Consider the following 13,630-nt stretch of genomic DNA (forward strand, 5'->3'; position numbering starts at 1 on the left):
CGGCTGCGTGCAAGGCAAACGCCATACCCGCTGTGCTATTGCTCCAGCCCCAGGCCCATCAGTTTTCTGAATAAATTTCAACAAAAACTTCGTTGCTTCCAAAAAAGAGAGATGAAATTTTAGGGTCTAGTACAGCGGGTAGGGTGTTTACCTCGCATGAGGCTGACCTAGATTTGATCCCTGTCATTCCATATGGTCCCCAAGTACTTCCAGGAGTGATTCCTGAATGGAGAGCAGGAATAATTCCTGAGTACTGCTGGGTGTGGCCCTCGAACGGAAAAAAAAAAAAAGTAATTTTGGGGGCGTTTGTTTTGCACTTGGCTGACCCACTGCCACCCAGAAGGTGTCCCCAATCCCACCAGGAGTGACTCCTGGGCACAGCTGGTGTGGATGCTCAGGGGGACACTCATAGCAATTCTCGGCCAACGGGGCTGGTGGTTCCTGTGTGGACTCAAAGATACCCCCAGTGGTGCTCGGGGTCTCTAGGGCTACATTCAGGGGACCACGCGGTACCAATGATCAGGCATGACTGGGTACACACAAGCCCTTAGCTTGTGCTATGTCTCTGGCCCCAGGAAGAAAAGTAATTTATGTGTATATTTAATATGTGGAAACACTTGGAATGGTGAACACTGGAATATTAACAGTGATTCATCCTCAATACTGAAACTGCACGCTGATTCTTGATCTTGCAACTCTCATCAACCAACGCCTTAGAGAGTTTCTGCTCTGCGCTTGCTGCAGTTTCCAAGTGAGTCTTTTCCTTTAGCTTTTGGCCCGCACTGGACACTCCTCAGGGGCTCTCCCATAGGTGGCACCTGGCATCTGAGCCAGAGCCGTGGCTGCTGCAGCCAAGGCACGTTCTTTTGTAAAGCCCGGGAGATCGCAGCGCAACTCGGAGACTGAGGCCACTGAGGCTGGTCCTGGCCACAGCCACACCGCAGAGCCCCAGAGACCACAGAGACACCAGGGGACTGAGGTCATGGAGGCTGGCACACACTCTATAGCTGAGCTTGGGGAGAACAGACCCTTGGTTTGTGGTCTAGAATTTTCTTTTTTTTTTTTTCTTTCTTTTTGGGTCACACCCGGCGATGCACAGGGGTTACTCCTGGCTCTTCACTCAGGAATTACTCTTGGCAGTGCTCAGGGGACCATATGGGATGCTGGGAATCGAACCCGGGTTAGCCACATTCAAGTCAAACACCCTACCCGCTGTGCTATCGCTCCAGCCCCAGATCTAGAATTTTCTTATACAAAAGGCAAAAGAGGGAAGTATCACATAGCAAAATCTGAATCTATTAACCTCCAGACGAGCAATAGATGTGGGGCGGGGAGGCGGCCTCACCTGTAGCAGCTGGCAGGGAGGGGTGTCCGGCGGCACGTCCCTCCCTCTGTGCTTCAAATACTCAGCCAGGAAGAGCGAGGCTTCATCTAAACTGTGCAAGAGAGAACGGACGCAGGATGAGGCGCCATCGAGCTCGGGGTGCGTGCATCATAGGTGGGCCGTTAGAACAGGGGACTCGGTGCCGGGGCTGGGCCCCAGCTAATGAACAAGCCAGGGGCGGCCTTGGAACAGCCTGCCTCCCTCTCCTCCCACCCGCCCCCCGTCCCCCCTCCTTCTCGGCTTCCCAGCCCTTCCCTGCCCCATCTCCACAAGCTTCCTACTTCTCAACCTGTGGGTAGAAAACCAGAAAACATGCGTGGCAAGAACAAGGTTCCGGAGAGTGAGTGCTCTGTGCGGCGCCTCAGGCAGAGCTCTGATTTAGGGTGTCAGAGCATGACTGTGAGGCACCGACTTTGGGGTTCAGGCATCCTAACTGCCCGACTCTTAGGGTGGGACAACAAGCCAATCATACTTCACAGCCTAACACCCGGGGCCTCTGAGATGACCAAGAGCCTCTCCCAATGCTGCTGCGTTCCTGCAAACTACAACTGCCTTGGAGGGAAGTGCAAGAGCTAAGTTTTTGTTTTTAATAAACTTACCTTAACTCGGCTGCCAGATAGTTCACTAGGTCAGTGACGTTGCTGGCGCTCATCATGTGTGATTTCAACATGGGAAAGTACTTTGTCTTGGCCAACAGCCCAAACGCCTTTTGACTCACGATATTATTCAGAATCAGATTTCTGACCTACAGTGACAGGAGTCAGCAGATGAGAAACATGTGGAGCTGCAGCCTGGGACGAAGACAGTCCCAGGTCAATGTAAGTACGCTCTGTGACTAAGCCTCCCACCTGGGCGCCCTGCAGATTCGAGGGGCTGCCCAGCTCACATCAGCTTGCAATCCGTAAGTTTGAAGCGAGGCGGCGAAGCGCTTAGGGCTCTGTGCTGTTTCAGTGACAAGCATCGAAGGTCACAGATTGCCCACCGAGAATCACCACCACTACCACAGAGCATTAGTAAAAGCAGAATAACCTGGGTGTGGAGAAACCTCATCTTCTACCATCAGGTCGAGGAGCCTCACCTGCTGTGCCAGCCCTGCCAGCTGGCCCGCGTTCATGTGCTCCTCCAGCTGCTGCAAGATGACCCGATGGTCACAGGAGCCCAGGAAGTTCTGCGAGACGCGAAAGCGCGCTTACTGGCGGGCCCTTGCCTCGCACTGACCCCTGCCCTATCTCAGCACCTCGTATGTTCCAGAGCCTGCCGGGCGTGACCTGAGTACTGCTGGTGTGTGCCCCCCCTCGCCCCAACAAACAAAAGGGAACCAATGAAAAGTGTAATTTGCTAGCAATTTCTGTCAAAGCCACCCCCCAGCCCCCATCTGCTTTTTTTTTTGTTTTGGGGCTGGGCCACACCTGACTGTGCTCAGGGCTTACTCCTGGCTCTGCTCAGGGATCACTCCTGGTGGTGCTCAGGAGCTGGGGGGGAACCCACGTGGGATGCCAGGGATGAAACCTGGGTTGTCACTGCAAGGCGGGCAAGCACACGCTGTGCTATCTTTCTGACCGCATCAAAGTTTCCCCCTTTCTATTGGGGTAGGGGGAGCATCCCAAGGAATGCTCAGGGTCCCCGGGGGCCACTCCCAACAGTTGTGGGGATATAGCTTGGGTCCTCGCTGATTCTACACACGTCTGCCTGACTGCTCTCCCCGGCCTGGAGCTGGTCATTCTTACACGGGAGATACCTTGAGAATTTCTACTCTAGTAGGAGCAACTGCCCCTGTAAAAACATGACTGAGGGGGCCAGAGCGATAGCACAGCGGGTAGGGCATTCGCCTTGCACGCGGCCGACCCGGGTTCGATCCCCAGCATCCCATATGGTCCCCCAAGCACCGCCAGGAGTAATTCCTGAGTGCAGAGCCAGGAGTAAGCCCTGTGCATCGCTGGGTGTGACCCAAAAAGCAAAAAAAAAAACAAACAAAACCAAAAACCAAAAACCAACAACAACAACAAAAAACAACCATGACTGAACTAAGCAGAAAAGGAGATTCTGTAAACATCCGCTCAAATGCCCGCTGCTGAGCAAGCGCTGCCGCCCTGAACCCAAACGGAATCTATTCAAAACTGAACTTCCGAGAGCACCAACTGGCAGCACCGCAGTCAGGAGAGGACAGACGCATAGACAGCCTCGGGGAAAGGGCGCACAGGCCTCTGGCGCAGCTACTGGCCACCTGGGAGTGTGCCTCTGTGCTGTCACCCAGCAAGCAAGAGTGATCTAGAAAGTTCTGTCTGCAAACAGTGAAGCTCACACTCAAAACCCGACTTTCCCCTCTCGGCCCCCCGCCCTCGTCGTCTCTGTGCCGCTCTCCAGGCGCCCCCCGGACACTGCCCTGTGTGGCTTGGCCGAGCACGACTGTCCCCCACGTGCCCTCCTACTGCCTCCTGGTCAGGCCTGCACAGGTCACTCCTCTGACCTGTGCACTCCGAGGGGAAGGTCCACCCGCAGCCTGCCTCCCTCCGACCAGCCCCCATCTGGCCCTCAGCCTTACTGCCGGGGCGGGTGGGGCAGGGTACCTGGATCTGTTGGTGCCTCCTTTCCGAGTGGGGCATGAGCGTGAGACAGGCCAAGGCGAAGGCTGGCAGCTCCAGCTGGACGTACTGCCGAGCCACGCCAAGCATGTCGAGGTCGCCCGAAACGGGGCACCTACAAGAGAGCGGCCACTGTCATTCAGCTGCCCGTGGCCCTCCCGCTGCCTCTGCACTGCCTCGGATGTCCCCGCTATTCTGCCCCTCCTGGTGGTGGCGGAGTTTGTGAGCCAAGGAGGACCGCAGGGCCTCGTGCCCCGCTGCTTGAGCCACATCCCTGTGGTGCTCGAGGGCGCACAGGGGATGACAGGGATAGAACCCGGGTGAGCCGCATGCAAGGCAAGTGCCCTCCGCGCTGTACTTTCAAGCCAGCCCAGCCCTGAAGCCAGTGCACGCAAGTGCTGACGTGTAACGGAGGCCTTGTGGCCACCTCCAGCCTGCCACGGCTTCTTGGTCTCACTGGTTCCAGAACCGACTGACACCTGTTACCATCACGGCCCTAACGAGATGGGCTCTGAACACGCGACGTTTCTGAGCCCACACACAAAAGGTGCGGTGCCAAATGGAAGCTGCGCAGAGGTGAGAGCAGCGCATGAAGAAAGGTCAGCTGACCCAGCCCCGCGCACGGGAAGGCCAGAGTGAAAACAAGAGGAGCCCTGTCAGAGAAGAAAGTGTGCAGCTAAGTTCCCAGGAAAAAGGGATTACTCGTGAGGGGGGTCAGTAGAAAGGCATTTTATAAGCCGCTCACTGAATAGGGCGGCGGGGGACAGATGTTTTGCTTACTCTAGAACGGCGACGAGACTCTCGCGACAATCTGATAACTGACTGGGGCTTAGAGGACAAGAGGCTGGAAATAAAAGAAAACAGTATTACACACACATGCGCGTGCGTGCACGCCCCAGCTGCCGGGGAGGAAGTACCTGAGAGCAGCGGGATCTGGACCACGTGCTGCCACGCTTTGCTGAAGTAGGGCACCTGCGGAAACAGGGTGGGAAAGAACCGTGTCTGCGGCTCACGGGGCCCTTCACTTCGCAGCCACACAACCAAACATGCAACACTTGTTTGTGCTGCAAGGATCAATCACTCACGGACACACCCCCTTGAGTGGCCCGGGACAGGGGTCATCGCCCCAACAGCATTCCCGGCCTTATTTCCTACCCCAGCCAGTCCATTACTGTGCATCCGGCGGAAATGTCGGATGTAAAGAAAAACGATGCTGGTGAGCGGGCAGTGTGCCGGGGCCATGGGAAGGGGCAAGGAGACAAAGAATTCTGGAAACAACGCAAAGTGGGCGAAGGAAAGTGGCTCGCCGCCCGTGAGAGGCTGTGTGGGCAGCGAGCAGCCGAGGGCTCACTGAACTCGGGCCTGCTGCGTGCAAGGCCCACGCCTTCTCCCCGTGCTACCACTCAGCCCCTGAGAGTTGATTCTTAACCCGGGGGACTCAGCGGTCACAAGGCTGGCGGGGAGCAAGGTGAAACCCTCTAAAATGTACTTAAAAGACATACCTGCCATAAAGAATGGGTACTGGAAATGGCTGTCAGAACTTTCCTTAGGTACGGAATCTGTGAACAACACAAACAATAAATGGCCAACAAGTAAGCTTGGAACCCACCAAATGGAAACTTCCCACCAAGGGGACTACTGTATCAGTGAAATTTATCTTCCATGAGAACCATCAGGGAAGTTTACTCACAAAATGGCCCAGGAACTTTCCATTCATTCCCGGGGAAATTTATGGCCTATTTGGGTTTGTGTTTTCTCTGGCCTAGCACCAAGTCCTTGAAGTCCGGCATGCCCCCGAGGAGGGGGTGTGCTGGCAGCAAACATCTGCTCAGGCCCCAGAACCGGCACAGAGGGGAGGCGAGCCCGACTCACCATGTTGAAGCCCAGCAGCTTCTGCAAGAGCCCGTTCCAGAGCTGCAGGTCGTAGACTTTGTATTCTAAACAGAGCTCCGTGACCAACCTCACCGCCTGAAGGAGGGGAAAGTCACAGGCTTCAGGATGTCAGCGGGGGACATACACACATACACACGCGCACGTAATGTTCAAGGAGGCCCCTGTTGCTCTGTCAAAACCACAGATGCGCGTCACTTCTGGGGCTGCGTGCTTGGCCTCTGCGGCCTCCTCCCCAGACAGCCTCCCTTTGGCCCGCACCGTCCCTCCTTCCCTGAAAGGAGAGGTCGCCCGTGAAAGGGATCGGGTAGAGGAGAGAGCGGTAGTTCTCAGGGCTGGTTTTCTGTGGGGGAGCCGAGAGGGAGCTCATGGCTGCATGCACGCAGGGTAAAGGCCCGACCACTGCACCCTGTTGCCATTCTCGAGGCTCAGGTTTGAAGGAGCAGAGCTAAGGAAAGTTCCCGAATGCCCCTAACACGTCAGGATGGCAAAGCAGAAAAGATTTCGGAGCTCAGGGTGGAAGAGCTTCTAAATCAGTTCCCAGGACACCAGTGGTGACAGCGGCCTGGGGGCACCAGTGGCTGGGCTGGCTCGGGGACATACCATGGGCTCGTGGCTGTGGTTCTTCCAAAGGCCCTTAATCATGCCTTCCTTAGGACTGTTGGAGAATAACTCATAGGTGATAGGGATATTCAAGGCCTCAAACGATGCCAGGAAAGCCATGCTTTTCATATAAGACCTGGAAAAAAGTGGCCGGAGGTGGTAGGGTGTTAAGGCACTTGTCTTGCAGGCTGAAGATAGAACAGCGGGTAGGGCGCTTGTCATGCATGTGGCCCACCGTGGTTCAATCCCCAGCACCCCATACAGTCCCCCCAACGCACCAGGAATGATTCCTGAGTGGAGAGCCAGGAGCAACTCCCGAGCACCACCGGGAATGACCCCCAAACCAAAACCAACCAAAAAAAGTCACTGCCTTGCGCACAGGTGACTGTGGTTCGATTCCTGACCCATTTCCCCCGAGTATCTCCCCAGGAGGACCCCGGTGACTGACAGCACAGGAGCCGAGCAGCATCACTGCCACAGAGGCCTCGGGCCAGTGGGGCGGGAGGCAGAGCGCGCGGTGGTGGGGGAGGGAGGTTTCTAGGTGCTCAGGGTCCGAGAGCCGACTAATAGGAGATTAGGATGAAATCAAAAGAAGCAGGTGGAGGAAAGTGTCTAAACGGGCCGAGGAAATGAGAAACAAGCTGTTCTCAAGGCCTGTTTATACTTGGCCTCTGTGAGCAGTGACCTTGCTTGGCCAACAGAATCAAGGGCGTTCAAGGCCAGAGGCCACGCGTTCACAGGACCAGGGAAGGGACCTCAGGCGCCACTTTTAAAAACATCTGTTTCCCATTTTCTCTTCTTTTTTTTTCTTTTTGGGGGGCAGGGGTGATGGTGTGTGGGGGTCACACCCAGTGATGCTCAGGGCTTGTTCCTGGCTCTGCACTCAAGGGTCACTCCTTGTTTGGGGATGCCGAGGACCAAACCCAGGTGGGCTGCATGCAAAGCAAGTACCCTACGCAACGTACCGTCTCTCCGGCCCTTATTTCCCACAAGAGAAAAGCCTGTGCTTACTTCACTTCCTCCATGGGCTTTTTGAAGAGCGATTCAATGGTCTCCTTGTCGGCCAAACAGAGGAGGCACTGCAGAGCCCGGGTCCTGTGGGCGAAGGTCAGCTGGTGCACCCCAAACGCCTGCAAAACCAAGAATGGTTTCTGAGTCGTAAGTGTGCCTGACGCTGCCGGCAAATGAGGTTCAACGGGCCTCACAGGAGAAACGGGGCTTAGAGGATCCAGACAGTGAACTCTGGTCACTGCAGTCTCCGTGCGCGGGCACCAAGCCGGGTCCGATCACAGCTGAGTGAGCACTGATGCCACCCACCACACCAGGGAAGCCCATCAGCCAGAGAAGGTGACACGGCCACTGGGGACGGGTCACGCTACAGCACAAACACTGCTGATCTCACTCACAGGGGTTCCAGAGAACTGGAGCAGGAGCAGCGTGTGCAACGAAAGGGGCCCTGTGAGCAGAGTGGCCGCGGGCAGCAGTGCACTGAAGGGAGCGCTGTGGTCGTAGGTGTGGCGTGGTGAGCAGTGAACCCCCAAGCAGACAAACATTTACAGTCTTGGGTGCCGGGGAGGGGTACGAAGGGTTAAGGCTCAGGCTTTGCACGCAAGAGCCCTGGGTTTGATCCCAGACACTGCTGGGTGCGACCTAAAAACCAAAACCCCCTAAAATGAAATGTTTCTGGGTGCCAAAGCCTGAAGAGTGTTTCCTTCACGGATGAGGGTTTGGTGGAGCAAGAGTGTGGTGGGGGATGGGCAGTGGCGCACCATGTGGAGAGGACCTGAGGCTGGGGCTGACGACTAGCCTGGTGGCCCGGGGGGACAGCCACTAGGAGCACAGCCCCGCGGCAGAGGGCTCGTCCTGAGGCAGGCAGAGGGCATTCTCTGCAGCAGCTGATCACGAAACCACAGAGCACAGAGGCAAGACAAACGGGGTTGGCTGCGAGCAAAGAGGAACTTGAAGTTTCTTACAGTTGTCACGGACGTGGCAAAGATGAACAGCATTCTGGAACTGTAATCAATCGAACGAGACGTGAGGAGATAGAGGACTCTGAGGAGAAAAGCGTAATTACAGTTACACTGAATCTTAGTGGCAGATTACCCAACAAATGACCAGTTCCGCTGTCCACAGAAGGAGGTACCAGGCACCTCAAATTCAGGCCTGAAGGGTTATGCGCAGGGCACCGTGGCTTTACCCTTTTTAAAAAAATGCTTAATCTTGGGCCGGAGCTATAGTGTAGTGTGTAGGGCACTTGCACGCAGCAGACCCAGGTATCCCACATGATTCCCCAAGCACTGCCAGGAGTAACCCCTGAGCATCGCTGGGTGTGACCCCCCAAAAAATAAACAAAAAGCTTAATCTCTTCTTAAAGAGTATAGGAGATATACAAATAGTAATGAGTGCCAGACCTCTCTTCTCATCTATCACTATCAACTCGTTGATCCTCGATTTGCTAGAGCGGGCCCAGTAATGTCTCTATTCATCCTAGCCCTGAGATTTTAGCAGCCTCTCTTTACTCGTCCTTCCCAAAGGTGCCGCATTAGAGGCTCTTTCAAGGGTCAGGAGAATGAGATCCATTGTTACTGTATTTGGCATATGAATTCGCCACAGGGAGCTTGCCATCTAAAATCCTCTCATCTATAATCTCCAGGAATTTAAACTATTCAGAAACTAATACCATAACCCAAGGCACTTGAAGACTGTTGTACTGTTGTTCATCGACCAGTAACACCTCCATTGTGGGACTTATTGTTACTGTTTTTGGCATATTGAATACACCACGGGGAACTTGCTAGGCTCTGCTGTGTGGGCGGGATATTCTCGGTAGCTTGCCGGCTCTCCGAGAGGGATGGAGGAATTGAATTTGGGTTGGCTGCATGCAAGGCAAATGCCCTACCCCCTGTGCTATTACTCCAATCCTTTATAATCTCCCCTCTTCTTTCCGTGACTTTTTTTTCTTTTTGGGTCACACCTGGCGATGCACAGGGGTTGCATCTGTCCACCTGAAGACTACTTGTGGAAACTGTTTGACACAGAACTTTAAATTAGCACATGGTTGGGGGACCCTGGGCCCCTCAATAGAAGGGCAAGAGGGATTAGCAAAGGAGAGGGGGGGAAGGGCAGGCTTGAAAGCTCACGAAGCTGCCCTCTGAGCGTTTCTTTCTTGGCACTGGGTCACCCTCATTTTCTCTGAATTATATCCCGCCAGCTTTCCAGGCTATTATGCAGGACGCAGGGCCCAGGCGGCAGGCCAGCTCTGGGCCAGAGCGGGAGGCCCTCCTGGAGGGCGTGAGGGTCCTGCAGACACCTGACCTCCCAGCGATGGCACAGCTGGCCTGTGTGCCACCAATGCTCTGCTTTGGGCCCAGAGAGTCTTCTCGAGGGTCAAGCCATGAACAGCAGCATTGAGAGAGTCAGCGAGCCCTTCTCAGTCCTGACGTGGTTGGAGAGGGAAATGGGGTCCTTCCTGGGGGCTGGGCAGGGGGTGTGGGCTGGGGTAAGCTTTCAGCTCCGTGTCCTGCAGAGTGACTGGAGGGCCACGCAGGCTGGGTGCTGGCTGGTCCTGGCAGTGCCCTTAACATGCACAGGCGTGTGGAAGGGAGCGACTGTCCGGGAGGGCTTGGGCGCAGCCAGCGCATGCCCCTCAGAAACCAACTGTGGAGGATTTAGTGAGCACATTTCTTCTGAGCAGCAAGTCAGAAAGGAAGCGTACCTTTGTAAGGTCTCATCATCCTGAAGTTCAAATGATTCTGGTGGATTCTTTGAAAAAAGGGAAAAAAAAATGTAAAAATCAAAGGGTTTGTTAGTTTTATAAACCTATAAAAACCTATTAGATGAAAAATCCAGTAGACAAAATTAATTTTAAATTAAAGAAAAGAGAGTGTAATTACTCTATGAAAGTATTTTTGTTTTTTGGTTATGGGGCACATCTGGTGGTGCTCAGGAGTTGATCCTGGCGGGGGACCATGAGGTGCTGGAGACGGAAGCTGGGTTGACCGTGTGCAAGGCAAGTACCCTACCCACTGTACTATTCCTCTGGCCCCTGGAAATATTTTCACTTAAAAAAAAAAATTACTGGGGAAAGAGAAAAAGAAACGGTTTCACTCATGCTCATTCAATGAAAAACTATGCATTCACCATGTGCCAGGGACCACTCAAAAAGCAAACAATTCCTGAGCTGGACAGCATGGTCGCACCCTGGAGTGACCCCGGCCACTCACCTCCCCGGGCTTGTCCGGCGGGCACAGCCACCTCTCCAGCAGCATGCCCCAGATTTTCTCCAGACTAATGTCGTTCACTTCCGCTATTTCTTTCGCAGCCGCGTGAATATCTGCGGCATTCAAGGTAACGAGTCAAAGAAAGGCAAACCTAGTTTGCAGGGCACACTAACCGGGAAGCAGGGCGCTAGCCTTCCCTGGACGGGAGAGAAGCGTTGGTCCTCACCAGGGTAGTCCGTGCCCGTGGAGTTGCGGACTCGCTGGCTGACGCTGGGGTGCTCGTAGAGGCTGACGATGAGGTGCGCCGGCTTCCCAATCACTCGAAGGTACTCAGGGGAGTTCAGCTTGTGGGCCATGAGCGCGGCCTCGGTGCGCGACCGCTTGTACTGGACATGCAGCTTCTTCAGCAGGGCCTCGGCCTTGTCGTGCATCTCGTCCTGAGGGATTTCCAGCCAGAGCGTGTTCACGCTCCCGCGCCATCGAGCCCCTCCCGGGGAAGGCAGACAGGTGTGGGGGCCCCGGGGATAGGGGCATCTGCTAAATGGGTGCAACTGCCCAACTCGGGCTGGAACAACGCAGGGGTGGGGCAGTAGTCAGGGGATAAGTTAGGGTCCTTCCTATAGGGGGGGCGGGGGGATCTTTTGTCAGAGAGGCAGGCGGGGGCCAAGCATGTCACAGTGGAGACGCACCTGAGCCGGCGTATTCTGCAGCCACCTCTCCGCCAGGTACAGGCAGACTTTCAAACTGGACACCTTGAAGGGTCCTGACAAGGCAAACACTCAGGGGTAACCCCGTAGCTCCTTACGACCAGGCATTCTCATCACGTCAGCGAGTGTGTTTCTTCGTTTTAGAACATGGCTCAAGGGACAGAGCCCAGCCTGGTCCACGCCGCAGCGCCCCTGAACAAGCACTCTGAGCACCAACAGCCAGAGCCGGTCCCGGCACCACAGGGAATGGCCCCATCAAACACTCACAGACGGCTGGAGAGAGCACAGGGGCGAGGCTTGCCTTGCAGGCTGACCCCTGAGTGACCTGAGCACACACCTTCTTCGAATGGCACCCATTAAACTGATGAAACCGGGCACAAGGACACGGTCCTGGCCACGGTCCTGTTCAACTTCCAATCTGATCCCCTACATTCCTTCCAGAAGTTTTCTGAGTATGTGCATATTTCAATGGTTCTATACATATCAAGATATAATTTTGCTGTGCCCACTGGCCCTTTGGATCCCTACTGATGCTGGGGGGAGCGGTTTGCTGCTCAAAGCCTACGGGGTGTTAAGCGCGCAAGGGTTGCTTCTCCCCGCCGGCCAGGGAGGGAGTCCGCAGGGACACACATGGGCCGGACGGCGCACACACACGCGCACACACGCACACGCACATGCACGCACGCGCACGCATGCACACACACACACACACAGAGCTCACAGGGTGTTCCCTTCAAGATTCAAAAGGAGCACGTGTTTTTGAAGGCTCAGGTGATGAAACAACAGGGCAGTTACGGAAACAGCCATACCTTCCGGGACGTCCTGGGCGAGGCTGATGGCAATAGCGACGGCCCACTCGGGGTTCACTATGGACAGCAAGTAGGACTCAATGGTGCGCGTGACCTTCGTGACCTCCTTGTTCATCAGCAGCGAGGATTTGGCCTGGGTCAACTTCAGGAGCTTGGGTTTCAGTTTGTTTTCAAAAGTATGTTTGGCTGTCGACACATAGAGGGTGTCCAAGGAGAACTTGGAAGAAAGGAACAGAGCAGTGAGGTCGGGCTTATGAGCGTCTTCCCTGCCGTGCTTTGTGCTGAAAGTGAAGGCCCTCGGCCCGTGTCTGACATCAGCAGAAAGGCCCTTCTCAGAGTCCTCACCTTCATCAGCTTAGAGATCAAGAGCAACGTCGGGAAGGAGTCTTCACTGAGCTCTGCGGCTGCAAAGGGAAACAATGACAGCGTAGCTTTGCGGGGGGGCTGGGGGTCTGGGCCTTCTTCAGAGGTGCTCAGGGAGACCAGATGCAAGGCCAGGGATCAAACTGCATGGGGAGGTAGTATGTGGGGGGGAGAGGGAAAGAGGGAGGGAGAGAGGGAGAGAGGGAGGGAGGGAGAGAGAAAAAGAAAGTGGCGGGTGGGGGGAGAGGGACTGAACATACAGACAATCTTCCAGAAGTTCTGTGCCGGTCCGAAGAATATCAGGTGGAAAGGCAGGCGCGTGTGGGCAACCTGCGGAAGCGCCACTACGTGCTCCAACATAAACTGATGCTCCAGGTCGACAGGAGGAGAAATTCTTCGGTATGACTTCAAGTGTTTTAGAAGACTCAAGGCCTATGTCAAAAGGGAAAAAAAGTATTCTCTGTGCGATCACAACAGTGGTGGCAAAATGGCCTGATTCTGCGCCAGCATCTCCATCGCTGAGGCTGCTGTCACCCTTCGCAATCTCAGCCCTGACGTACTCTCCCATGCCCGTGTGGTGGGGAAGACCCCACCAGAGGAGAAGCCGGAGGCCGCTACTCCTTCGCCAGGCGGGAGGTGCGCGCGCCCCGGCAGTTCCATACACTCTCTCTGTAGCGTCAGCTCTGCGGCAAGAACGCAATTTTTAGGGGTCCACACCCAGCAGCGCTTACTTAAGGCTCACTCCAGCAGGCTTAGGGGACCCTACCGGGTGTCTGGGATGGAACCTAGGTCAGCCACATGCAAGGCAAATGCCCCACCCGCTGGACTATCTCTGGCACTATGGCAAGAAGTCTTGATCGCATTTTAAACACACAGGAAGCCTAAAATTAATCCTCTATAACCCTCACCACTCTTAAATTTACATCTTGTATTTGGGGATTACATTTTGTATAAATTTTGGAATCTATTCTTTTTAAAGTTTAATAATACAATTTCAAAAGAGAGAAAACCAACTATGAGCGAAATTCAGAAGTCACTGGAAGTACTGAAATAATCTATTGCTGGACATAGT

At 54.8% G+C, this 13,630-nt stretch overlaps 1 protein-coding gene across 1 annotated transcript in view; it reads right to left on the minus strand.

Moving 5' to 3' along the window:
• Positions 1-13,630, minus strand: part of KNTC1 (kinetochore associated 1) — a 64,016-nt gene that overhangs the window by 1,246 nt on the left and 49,140 nt on the right. The window contains exons 45-62 of the mRNA XM_055147469.1: positions 12,819-12,990; positions 12,541-12,599; positions 12,196-12,412; positions 11,369-11,442; positions 10,906-11,116; positions 10,683-10,792; positions 10,175-10,221; positions 8,433-8,511; positions 7,471-7,589; positions 6,460-6,595; positions 5,839-5,934; positions 5,469-5,525; positions 4,884-4,938; positions 4,747-4,810; positions 3,952-4,081; positions 2,463-2,552; positions 1,984-2,129; positions 1,346-1,436 (exon numbers count right to left, since the gene is read on the minus strand). Of these exons, the coding sequence (XP_055003444.1) occupies positions 1,346-1,436; positions 1,984-2,129; positions 2,463-2,552; positions 3,952-4,081; positions 4,747-4,810; positions 4,884-4,938; positions 5,469-5,525; positions 5,839-5,934; positions 6,460-6,595; positions 7,471-7,589; positions 8,433-8,511; positions 10,175-10,221; positions 10,683-10,792; positions 10,906-11,116; positions 11,369-11,442; positions 12,196-12,412; positions 12,541-12,599; positions 12,819-12,990 (1,953 nt within the window). The remainder of the gene's footprint in view (positions 1-1,345; positions 1,437-1,983; positions 2,130-2,462; positions 2,553-3,951; positions 4,082-4,746; positions 4,811-4,883; positions 4,939-5,468; positions 5,526-5,838; positions 5,935-6,459; positions 6,596-7,470; positions 7,590-8,432; positions 8,512-10,174; positions 10,222-10,682; positions 10,793-10,905; positions 11,117-11,368; positions 11,443-12,195; positions 12,413-12,540; positions 12,600-12,818; positions 12,991-13,630) is intronic.

Source organism: Sorex araneus, chromosome 9 (assembly GCF_027595985.1).
Source record: "Sorex araneus isolate mSorAra2 chromosome 9, mSorAra2.pri, whole genome shotgun sequence".
In the NCBI taxonomy this organism is placed as follows: Eukaryota; Metazoa; Chordata; class Mammalia; order Eulipotyphla; family Soricidae; genus Sorex; species Sorex araneus.